The 12,648-nt window shown below is 42.6% G+C and overlaps 1 protein-coding gene across 5 annotated transcripts in view; it reads left to right on the top strand.

The window, feature by feature from the left end:
* Positions 1-7,646: 7,646 nt before the first annotated feature.
* TOPBP1 (DNA topoisomerase II binding protein 1) overlaps positions 7,647-12,648 on the top strand; it is a 39,475-nt gene continuing 34,473 nt past the window's right edge. For 3 of the 5 annotated variants that reach the window (XM_034760942.1, XM_034760945.1, XM_034760946.1), the window contains exons 1-4: positions 7,651-7,733; positions 9,488-9,575; positions 10,540-10,674; positions 11,282-11,425. In XM_034760942.1, the coding sequence (XP_034616833.1) occupies positions 9,495-9,575; positions 10,540-10,674; positions 11,282-11,425 (360 nt within the window). In that variant the 5' untranslated portion in view covers positions 7,651-7,733; positions 9,488-9,494. Of the gene's footprint in view, positions 7,734-7,821; positions 7,923-9,487; positions 9,576-10,539; positions 10,675-11,281; positions 11,426-12,648 lie in introns of those variants that run through there. The other 2 variants (XM_034760943.1, XM_034760944.1) reach the window with 2 other exon arrangements.

The raw sequence follows: 12,648 nt of genomic DNA, 5'->3' as shown, positions 1-12,648 counted from the left end.
ACGCGATTTAAGAATTTATCTCCCTGCACTTCCTCCTCCAGTTTTATTGTGAACTTAGGGTGCGTGGGTTGATCTGGAAGTCTTTCATCATGGTAAGACTTGTCCTTGCAACCATTTGAGACCATTATTGGTGAATGGTGGAAATAGTCTTTTGTCCTTAAACAACATGGTTGGTAAAATCAAACTTAGAGTCCAGCAGACGCTGACAATGCAAAATATCAATATGGTTCTTAAGTGTTTGGCCTGTAAGCTATGATTTTCATTGCATTTCTGTCCTATAAGGTAATATTTCTAGTGCTATAGTTCTGTTTTTTAGAGATGCTGAGCAAAGAGAGTGGTGGAGGTACAAAAACTCTGAAAAACAGGCTCCTAATAACTGAAAAGGTTCAGCAAGACTACTCACATGAATAAATAATTCTCAGCATGAGTAAACATTTCAGAATTGTGAGCTGAGCAAGGATCTATGTGCAGGTGGAGAATAAGCAGATGCACAGTTCTCTCCTCCTCAAGAATGTACTCTTGCTCCACGTGGAATAATTATGTGACGGTGCTTTGATATTGATTTAGTAGTCCAAATCCTCAGTCCATCAATACTTAATTTCTCCCTTTCCCCATGATACCTAGGGCGCTGCAAGTGAAAACATAGTGTAGCTTGATGAAAAGGACAATCTCTATTTGTAAACTGGGCATCTATGACTACTCAATACACGGCTTGCTAAGCTGACACTATAGTTACAGAATAGAAGAAACTGTCCAACTTCTCTTTTCTAAGCAAATTTCAAGTAGAGAATCTTGCTGAAACGAGCCAGGTCATCCATGTCTCAACAAGAAAAATGTTTGTTTCTGTTTGACTGTTTGCCATAGCATAGTGGTAGCAAAAACCTATTTTGTTTGGATTTGAGGATCTGAACCTTAGACAGAAATTTCTCTGGCAATCGTGTAACCTAAAATGTATCTGTACTCCACCCTTAGGTAAATGACCTCAGAAGAATACTTTAAGAGGTTTTCTAATTCATAATGTGTGAATCATGATTTTCTATTCACATTTCTGGCCCAGGAAATATGCTTGTCATGTGTGTGTCATATGCACCCGATAAAGGCTTGCAATTGATCTTTATTCAAGTCACAGTAAAGGAATGTTTTAACAAATCAGGTCTGTTCAGCTTCTTTATGACCTAGGTTGTATAACTTGATAAAAGATGGAAGGATCACATCAACACAATATTCCATTTATTCATACTATGTATTGCAAATAAGATATGAATAATGTAATTTAATTGAGGATAAAAAGAAAATAGAGAAATCATGAAATGAATAAATAGTTCTGATAGGTGGTGCTGGTAATGTCATCGATAGTTACGGTTGCCCACCGGTTCCCATTATAAGACTCTATTCAGATGCTTATAACTCTGCCAAACGTTAACAATTTAAGCTGAAATTTTCCATGCAGGTTGTCTGCCTACAGAAGATTTTTTTCTTTAAAAATCTTCAGCTGAAAAGGTATATCTTTTTCCAAGTACAAGATTAGGCAGAAATCCATTGTCAAAAAAATGATTACACCTATTTCATTGAGAAGCTCTAGCACCTCCATGTTTTTCAGCAGGGGATGAAATTTGGCAGAGAGATTACTCTAGTCTTCAGGACACATCTCTTGCCGTCCCTGTGAAAGTCTTTCTAAATTTGGTCAAGTTATAAGCCTTTGAAAAAAAAATCTCAGTTCACACATGCTCAGAGTCTTGTTTCAGGTTCGCAGCTAAATTATCTGAAGATTCCTTCTGCACTAAGCATACTCCAGTTTAGGACTGCAGGGGATGAGCATGACTTTCCCTGCAATTGCTCCTCTCAGGGATTTCCTAGGTATCCCCCCCAAAAAATTTCTCTCCCCCCCCCCCGTTTTGGGAACTAGTTATATGCAGTGTTGCCAATTTAGTGATTGCTTGGAAATTTCAATTGAAACAGAAACATTAATACAAACTTTCTATGCTTTTAAAGTGTATGATAAAATACATGTATCTGAAAAAGTATAATAGATTTGAAAAGTACAAACAGACTAGCTTCCTTATACAGCTGTTTTTTTTATGACAATGACAGTGCATTTGTTTTGGTGATTTTGGCCAACCTAACAATGTCAAATTATGATTTGTAAGCAAAGTCTAAATGAGCTCTCCTTTACAATTAGTGATGAGCTGGGGGCAAAGGCTTCAGGACCAGATTGTATTTACATTCACACCTAATCTACCTAGGTATCTAGCAAACAGAGAGAGCTGTGTTGCCCAAGGGACAGAGTTTGGCTGGGGTTGGGTTACAAATCACTTGAATGCAGGGGGTAATGAAATGCTGTTATTCTTATTGTATTAGTAAAGGGCAGTAGAACTGTACTTAGCCTGTGCTGATTGAGGGCATCAAGGGAGAGGGTGGGGACAGGTGTTTTGCTTGATAGTCTGCCTGAGTCTAAAGTATTATTTGACCTGCCCCTCTCCACTGTTTAAAGACAGAGCTGATTAGGCTCCATAGATAGTCTTTTGTTTTGTTAAGCGACCACTACAGCTGAAACAACAAGGAGTCTGGTGGCACCTTAAAGACTAACAGATTTATTTGGGCATAAGCCAAATCTGTTAGTCTTTAAGGTGCCACCAGACTCCTTGTTGTTTTTGTAGATACAGACTAACACGGCTACCCCCTGATACTACAGCTGAAATCACTGATAATCAGGTCTAAGTGCTTAGACCTGCTGTGGGACAGTGTTTCAGTGGAAGAGACAGCCCAGTCTGCACTAGCAGCAAGGTTCCCCCACTGAGAGCTCAGCTGAAATCACTGAGAGCTGGGTGGAACCTCAACAGACCAACTCGCAGAGGTCACAGTGGCAGCAGAATGTGACGGCACAGGGCCATTGTCAACAGAGCAAGGGAGTGAACGGTGGCACAATGAACAACAATGGCCAGAGCGAACAGTGAGCAGCTGGAAGAACGAGCAAGGTGCCTTCTTGCCCCCCACCTGGGAAGTGAACTCATGAGAAAGCACCTCTAAACCTCCACTGACGAAGGACAACACCGGTGAGTGTTAATAAGGCTGTTAAGAATGCTGGTGACAACACATTTCATGCAAACAAACCTGGCTGTGGCATCATACTTTCTATTTAAGCAAGAGATACCACACACTACAAACTGGAAGCCAATGTTAAGTGCATTGTCATTTTTTCATCCTGAAGTTGAACACTGCTTCCGAACAAGACCAGCAAATGCTCACTACCTTTCTGAAAGAAACTCAACTGACTGGGTGCAACAGTGAAAGACTAAACAGTTGAAAAAGTGAAGAACTCTCTCACCACATTCAAAAAATTTGCATACATGGCTGATGAATGCACGGATGCAAATAGGCATCAAGTATAATGTCATTGTGTACGTTATCTTGATGTCAAAGGTAGACCAGTAGATGCATTTCTAGATGTTCAAGTTATAGAAGACACACCGCCTGCATCTGTGACAACCCACATCTTAGAAGAGTCAAATGCTTGTCAGTTGGACCCGGGGTGAAAGTAACTTAAAGGACTTACCGGTACACCGGAGTCCTGGGTCTGGCCTCAACTGGAAGAGGCGGGGCCTTTCAAGATTTAAAGACCCTGGGGCTCAAGCTGTGGCTGGGAGCCCCATGGGCCTTAAATCACCCCGTAGCTACCAGCTACAGAGTCCGGAGCACCAGGCCCTTTAAATCCCTGCCCGAGCCAGGCTGCTGGAACTCCAGCGGGGATTTAAAGGGCCTGGGGCTCCCCGCAGCAGCAGGAGCCCTGGGCCCTTTAAATCTCCACCACGGAAGCCGGTCCAGTCCAGCACGGTGTACTGGTCCTTGTTTACTTTCACCTCTGATTGGACCCCAAACAGATGGCTGCTTGTACATTTGATGGAGCTGCAAACTTCTCTGGAAGACATGGTGGAGTATAAGCTTTGCTCAGACAAAAGTGTAACCCTAATCTCTCCTATACACACTACAGAGGCCATCTACTCCAACTAGCTCTAGTACAAACTGCAGACTCTTCAAAAGACATTAAAAAAAAAAAGCTATAAATTTAATCATTATACTGTTTTTTCAGCAAGAATCCCAAAAGACTGAATATCTTGGAAAATATAGAAGATACAATGGGGCTGACGTTCAAATTAGTCCAACCTGCGAAAACCCTCTGGCTTTCTCATGAGCCTCTTGGCTATTGTCTTAAAATTACTCTAGCTGTTATCTACCAAGATAGGATAGATCTAAGTAGTGAGGCTGGTGGATTACTTTTGCTACTACGTTCAGAGAAGACCATTGCCATCCTCTCTGTTGTAAGTCTACTGTTGAAATAACTTGGGTCATTAAACAATGCCATTCAGACATCTGCTACAACAGCAGCAGATCTTTGTGCAGCAATAGAAGCTACATTTGGATCAGAGAGCTATCCACTGAAAAGGTACTGGAAGAAGCAAAGACTTCAGTCCAGAAGTTGATTAATGAAGGAATTTATATTGAATCCTTAAGTGAAGAGGACAAGAAGTGTTTGTTAAGACAACTGAAAAAGTACACAGACTTCATTCTTAAAAATCTACAACAGCGACTTCTAGATTCTACTCAACCTCTACGTAGTTTTTACAGATCCCTGTCCTATAAAACATCGACAGTTGAGTGGAGTGGGGCACTACCAGCAATGGGGCTGCCATATGCTAAGGACAGAATAGAGAATTTGAACACAGTGGAATATCATACGACGAATGAATAAAGATTTGACTTCAACTTCTTTTTATCATCACTAGTGGCTCGACCCGATCTTTATGCTATGTTTCCTGGGATAAAGAAGCAGGAATTCATCTCTTGCTACTCCCAGTCACAACAGCTACAGTTGAGCGTTCTTTTTCATCACTGAATAGAATTTTGTGTTCTGATAGAAGTTGCCTTCTGCCTGATCATGTGAATGAACTAATGAGCATATCAATTGAAGGAATGGAAGTACTGGACACACTAGAAGCCACCAAAGATGAACGCATTGCATTCAAGAAGTTCATTAACAGAGTTGTGCACAATTATAACCAGAAACCAAGAAGGATGTAGATGTAGTGCTTCATAGAAGACTTGAGTAGCCAACTTTAGTTTGTGTGATGATTTTAAAAATCGAGTAAAATCTAATAAAATGGTCATGAAATATTTTTCAGTTTTTACTATGATGCCATACAGCCCACCTTCACCCTCACGGTCTCACCTGTGTCCCCCTCCCCTCATAAATTTGAACACCCCCTCTAATTTAAATTCCTGGGGAAAACACTGGCTCCTCGCATCTGGCAGGTACTGGAACTGAGAACAGGTAGATTGCCTTTTCTTTGCTCTCTGCTCCCCTTCCTGGTGCCCTGGCAGTGGGGACAAAGAAGAAGGCACACTGGAATGGAGAGGGGTGAGAAATAGGTAGAGAATAGGGCGTTTTAGAAGCTGAGGATGTGGGAGTGGCAGAGAAGAGACAGAAGCTGGTGGATTGGAGCACAGGAGGTTTGGTGGGGCACTATGGCGGGGGGGACGGGACGGGGGAAGAACCAAGGGATGGGACTTGGATATGAGCAGAAGGGGAAGGGGTTACAGAGCCTAGGGGCAGAATGGTTTATAACCGCTAGAGAACACTCCCCTATAGAGCCTGAATCCAGGAGTCCTTCATCTCTCCATTTATCTGTTATCAGCAACTACTGGTGAAACCCAATGACAAAGTGTATGTCTCGTCCCATTCTAGTTCACTTTATAGAGGAGAACAGCCTACTACTGCTACTGGTTAATCTAAACTGCATAGCTAAGGTCTATGCTGTAGAAATGAAGATCAGAACCCTGTTGATGAACTGGGGATCAATGTGGTTTAACATGATGGAATTAATTTTTTCAATTTGTTTAGGAAATCACATTGAGAAAAACGTTAAATAAATGTGAAGTTTGTCAAGTCAAGCATTCTAAAGCTATGAAATGCCAGAATTAAGGACCCCAGCCTTATTCAGTGAATGATATGTCATTCATGAGACAATTCTGGTTCATCCCCAGAGCACTGAGGCGGGGTCCTGTGGAAAAAATAGTATGTGATTGTTCATTTAAAGACTATATCAAAATGCATATGCTGACAAGGGTGCCAGATTAATGTTGCAGACGCAACCTTAATTCTGGCACGTCCCTACTTTTGAGTGATTGACTTTGTATCTTAATGTTCTTTTAAATGTATTTTTATGTAGTAGTAAAGCATATAGACAAAGTATTGGGGTGAGAGGGTGGAAAGTAGAACTTCATTATGTACCAACACGTTGGCTTTATAGCCAACTGCATTCACTTACTGCACTGACCTTTTTGCTTCATTGTGTTTTAAAATACAATAATTACTTTGTGAATCTGAAGTCTGGGTGGCAATGATGGTGATTTCCAGATTCAGGTTTTCTTTATCATTCTCTTTTCAGCAAAAAATTCAGCTTTGTAAAAAGACACCTGATATACTTCCAGATTTAACCCTACTAAAGGCAGGGTGTGTGAAATTGCAGAATGTTGTGGGGTCTTTTTTTTTTTTTTTTTTTTAAGTTCTTCTGTACAGAGTCTGAGCGATAGATACCTACAATAGGTGTATCTCATATACTGTGTATTTGACATTCCTTTAAGTTAATATATATGTAAATAATATTGGCATGAAAATTTACCAGCCCAGACAAATATTTATTCACCTACCCTATACTGGCAGAAAGCTCATAACATTTAATTTGACCATAAAAAAAAATATTGCTTTAGATACTCCTTGTATGGAGCCCAAGCTAGGATTACGTTAGACTGATGTCTATATGAATATAATAACCCTAACCCAAGCCTCACCTCACTTTACATGTACTCACACACAAAATTAGACAGCACACCTCAATAATCAAATACATCAATTGCAAATTAGCAAGGAGGCAAATGAAATGGGCCCCATGGTATCAAGTTGGGCTCATGTCGGTCCTCCATACCCCCAAGTCTCACCTCCCTTTACACTTACTCGCACACAAACTGAAACCGCGCAGCTCAAAAATCAAATGAATCAACTGCAAACTAGCCAGAAGCAGCAAATTCTGCAGGTTGTCAAAGCAGCCCCCAGCCCTCCGAATTCGCTACCCCGACCAGGTGGGAGCAAGTTCTGACGGGCAGGAAAAAGACCATATTTGCATGCAGCTACTGGTAGCAAAATTGGAGGGATGCAATTTCTGCTGCCCTTCTTGTGGCAGGGCGCCAGCGGGCTGGCTTGAGTGGGTGCGGCCGTTGTTGGGGGGCTGGAGGCAGCCAGGCGCTGACACCCCGAACCCCAGGAGGCCGCTCCCCAGCGGCCGTTACAGCCGCGCGCCATGACTTGCGCTCCCCACAGCGGGGCGCGCGGGAGCCGAGGCAGGAAGACATCCAGGGGCGCCGCGCCGCCGGCGGCTCAGTCGCGCGGGCAGAAGCTAGTGACGCAAGCGCTGGGAGAAGAACGGGCAGCCAGCGGCACAGAACCACTTGTGCGGGCCGAAGTCGAGAAGCGCGCGCTCGGGCTCTATACGAGGAAGCTAAAGGCACAGCGGCTTGCCCTTTACGTGTTGCTCCGGTCTTGCGAGAGTTGGTCATGTGATAGGGATGAGCGTGCGCCGGCGCCTCGCAGCAGCGCCTGCGCAGTGTGGATCTAGCTATTTTCCCGCCCGCCTTGGGTTACCGGCCGGACAGGCAGTACCTGCGGGAGCGAGCTCATTCTGGTGGGTGAGAGGCCGCATCATCCGTCAGTTTCCCTCCTCCCCGAGCCCCCCCCAGCGCTTCCTCTCGCCCCGGAATGACCTTCCCGCTCACCAGGGGCCCCGACTCTTCTGGGCTGGTGGCGAACCCAGTCGGCTCGGCCCTTTCCTCGCCCGGCAGGGCCCAGCACAGCCCGGCGGGAGGGGTCTGAGGTGACAGATCTGCGAGAATCGCGACGCGCGTGACGTGCCGCAGCGCGTGTGATCGTTGTGCACGCGAGTGAACCGCCGCCCCTCCCCGCGCGGAGTTTTCGGGAAGGTGTCGCGCGGGGAGGGGCCCCGCCCACTTCCCAGGTACCCCGCCGGGAGCCGGCTCCCGCTCTGCTGCAGTTGCCCCCCGAGAGTCCAGAGAGCTGCAGCAGCCGGGGGAGCTGTGCCTCGGAGAGAGCCCGCTCGGAAAGCAACGTTAGGGCGCGTTTCAGCCCCAGGTCGGGCTGTCCGCAGCTGAGGAACGCTGCGTGGTGTTACTTGCTTCGCTTGTGCAGCCCGGGGTTCCCTAGGGAGGCGTGTAATCGATGTTTAATTTAGGCTGTATTGTGTTGAACAAAGCTTCTGTGAGAAGTTCAGCACTAGGACCCGATTACAGAGTCCTGTGGGAAAGCCCAGTGGTGACGTACTGATAAGGAGATCCATGGAAAGATAACGCAGCCCGGGTTTGTGTTATCTCTCTGCCCTGAGCTCAGCAGAGCTGATGTGGAGGATGTTAAATTTAAATTAATGGAGATATCCCATCTCCTAGAACTGGAAGGGACCTTGAAAGGTCATCGAGTCCAGCTCCCTGCCTTCACTAGCAGGACCAAGTACTGATTTTTGCCCCAGATCCCCAAGTGGCCCCCTCAAGGATTGAACTCACAACCCTGGGTTTAGCAGGCCAATGCTCAAACCACTGAGCTATCCCTCCCCCCAGTATAATTCCTGGTAGCCCCAGCGAACTCTCCAGGCAGTAAAGGGAGAGAGAAGTAAGCCAAGAGGTACCTGATCTCCACCCCTACTCCGTTTCTGCATCAGAGAGAATGATTTCTGAGATGTATTTGATCCTCTACATCAGGGGTGGGCAAACTTTTTGGCCTGAGGGCCCCATCGGGGTTCCAAAACGGTATGGAGGACCCCACTCCTTATCCAACCCCCTATGCTCCCTGTCCCCTGACTGCCCTGACCCCTATCCACACCCTCGCCCCCTGACAGGCCCCCCCCGGGACTCCCATGCCTATCCAACCACCCCTGTTTCCCATCCCCTGACTGCCCCCCCCCCCGAACCTCCACCCCATCCAACCACTCCCTGGCCCCTGACTGCCCCCCCGTGACCCTCTGCCCCTTATCCAACCCACTCCCCGCCCCCTTACCATGCCGCTCAGAGCAGCATGTCTGGCAGCTGCGCTGCTCAGAGCGCTGGCAGCACAGCAAGCTAAGGCTGTGGGGAAGTTGGGCTAGCCTCCCCAGCTGGGAGCTCAAGAGCCAGGCAAGATGGTCCCACGGGCCCAACTGTACATACTACAGTTATTGGGGCAGTATATGAGCAAATTAGAAGCACTGACATTTCCAGGGCATGAATTGTTCATAAAGTTTGGATACATTTGTTCAAGAAATACAGAAAAAGCAATAATTTATGTGGAAAAATAAGTTAGGTACATCTCATTAATGCAGGTCTTGAATACATAACATAGTTATTCTGAAAACTAGTACTTAACATCAAAACTTATTTTTGTTTCATCCATTAGTTAAAGGATGAAAAGTGACAAGGAGCCATTTTTTGTTAAATTTATAAAGTCTTCTGGAAACTCTGAATATTTTTTTAAAGCTCTTGAGGTAAGCACTTTTGGTACCACTATCAGCTGTTTTTTTCCTGAATTTAGTTTTCCATCTAATTATTTTCATGGTTATTTGTAGCACCTTAATGCATATATCTGTAAATAAAATGTATTGTTTCTGTAAGATGAAGGCATTTAATGTTAGATAATACAGATGCCTTGTTTAACTTTTTTTCTACAGCAAGAATCAACATTTTCTTTGTTATATGTTTTTACTATATATATGTTTATGTTCTATTTTTACTAATTGTAGTGGGTTAGTTTCACTTCTTAATACAGTAGAGAATTCATATAGTGAAATCATTGTTTTGTGAAACTGATTTCCCTGTGGCACCAATCCTATAAGGTGCTGTGTGCCTCTGGAAAGATGCTGAAGCACTCAAAACTTTTGGCCCAATCCAGCCTGGCATAGCGCTTACTACTGTTAGCTGTTTTTTGAAATAATTGAAGATAGATTGAATAACCTAGTTAAAAACCTTGACCTCCCTAAGGAGCAAATTGTCCCACAGGGTTTGAATTAACTTATCGAAGGGGTATGCTGTGCCTTGGTAACTAGCATTTGAATGATCATCCCGATCATACAGTGATTGTAGAGGGCATTCAGCAGGTTCCAGAACAAAGTGAGCTGCAATCCTGAGGGTTCAGGTCCCTCATCCACGCTACTATAGCTTCATTGAGGAGGGTGTCAAGTCATTTCTCCCTTGGGAAATCAGTGGGAGTTAGAAGGCTCTCAGCACAGATCAGGTCCAATAGGTGAAAATTTGTACACTGTACATTTCAGTGGATTGAAATAATTTGATATTTTTGTTCAACTTCACTACAAATCAATTCTTATATATTAATTTTGCTATGAGTAATTTCAACTGGTTATGCTTTTGCTGTTGCCATAGGATTTATTTAAAAGAATTGTCTAACAGAGGAAAAGGAATTTAAGTATATTGTTGTTTCATGTTTTCTTGCAGTCCATAAAAGAATTTCAGTCAGAAGAATATCTCCAGATCCTTGAAGAAGTGCCAGCACTCAATATAAAAGAGAATGACAAATCGCTTTACATCTGTGACCCTTTTAGTGGCATTGTTTTTAGTCACCTCAAAAAGGTTTGCTACCCACTAGATCACTTTCAAGTGTCCTATTCCTTTTTAAGGAATGCTCATACGCATGATCCTACACATTTTCTCTTTCTGAATTCTGTATACTGGCTTGTAATGTACACAGTGAATATGTGTAAGTACAGTCTGCTGTTAAACAGAGTTTCAGTGGGAAAATTGCAAAGGGTAGGAATAGCGTAAAAGGGAAGACAAGACAAGGGATTCAATCCTTCAATCTCAATTGCCTCTGCTTCTGCAGGACCTGTGGCCACCTTTTTTGTTTCTCCCAGTCATAGAGCAGCCTGGGAAAACGGTATGGTTGCAGTGATCTCTGAGATGTTGCAGTAGCAAAGGATAGGATAGCCAGAGCTCAGTGTCGCTCCAAACATTGCCTCTGTTACCTATGCTGGGGCCAGCTCTATTCCACATGAGGATTTCCCTATGTTTGAGCAGTCCCCAGCCAATCGGTTGGTCAATTTCAACCGCTTTGTGTTACTGGAGTGGGATGTAGGATGATCCCCAAGATACGTTTTTTTTTTTTTTTTACAAGATCACTTCTTTGTGAGAAAAGTGTCACCCTTCCTTTCATATTAATCCTCTTTGATCTTTGTTGCAGCTTGGCTGTAGAATCGTTGGACCACAGGTAGTCATATTTTGTATGCAGCACCAGCGATGTGTCCCGAGAGCTGAATACCCTGTCCATAATATGGCCATGGCTGATGTAACAATATCCTGTACTAGTCTTGAAAAAGAAACTAGGGTAATACATTACAATATATAATGAAAGAATAATTGTTCAGCTAGATTTTTGTGAAGTTTACTTCCAGATACAGCATTAATAAGATTTATTGGTTAATTCTTTGTAAATGCTTTTTGCACTTACTGAAAACTTTTAAATCAGGAATAGAATTCAAATATATATAGAAAGAGTTATTTTTTAAATGATGATGTGACACTTTTATTGTTTCCATCTGAATAATTTTTGTCCCTTTGAATGAGTTAAAGTTCCCATTCTAATCTTTTAGACTAAGAAAACATCTGCAGTTTTACTTTGGGTGTTTGGATGCATTTAACTTTTTCTCAATTGACTACTGTACTGTGTTTAAAGAATGAGATCAGCAGAAACCTCAGATCTGTGATATACAAGTTGTATGTAGAAAAAAAAAATTTCATTGGTTGTTTTGGGGGAGCATAAAAACTATTGAATAATTTATAGCACTCATGAACTGACTTGAGATCTAGACGGATTGTCCGGCTAGTTGTCTACGGCTAAGATGTCACAGACTATGTAATGTGTTACTGTTTATCTCAAACTATAAAGTAATTAAAGATTTAATACTTAGGCTACTCTGAATTTCTGTTAAATATTGAACATTTTGATCACACTTTATATTAAGGTTCCATTTATAAAGGCTTAATAAATTATGAATAGATGTTTGAATAGCTAGTTAATCAGTTAGAGTCCAGGTTAATAAGTGTCTTATAATCATCTATAATAACGTCTACTGATGTGCTTATAGTAGAGCTGTCAATTAATTGCAGTTAACTCACGTGATTAACTCAAAAAATTAATAGTGATTAATCGCACTGTTGAACAATAGAATACCAATTGAAATTTATTTAATATTTTTGGATGTTTTCTACATTTTCAAATATATTGATTTCTATTACAACACAGAATACAAAGTGTACAGTGCTCACTTTATATTATTATTTTTATTACAAATATTTGCACTGTAAATATGATAAACAAAAGAAATAGTATTTTTCAATTCATCTCATACAAGTATTGTAGTGTAATCTCTTTATCATGAAAGTGTAACCTACAAATATAGATTTTTTTTTTGTTCCATAACTGCACTCAAAAACAAAACAATGTAAAATGAGACTGCTATAACATAAAATATATGGCAAAATGCGGATAAACCAGAACAGGATACATACAATTCTCCCCTGAGGAATTCAGTCACACATTTAATTAAT

The sequence above is a fragment of the Trachemys scripta genome, chromosome 2 (assembly GCF_013100865.1).
Source record: "Trachemys scripta elegans isolate TJP31775 chromosome 2, CAS_Tse_1.0, whole genome shotgun sequence".
NCBI lineage: Eukaryota > Metazoa > Chordata > Testudines > Emydidae > Trachemys > Trachemys scripta.
This window is presented reverse-complemented; position numbering and strand designations above follow the sequence as displayed.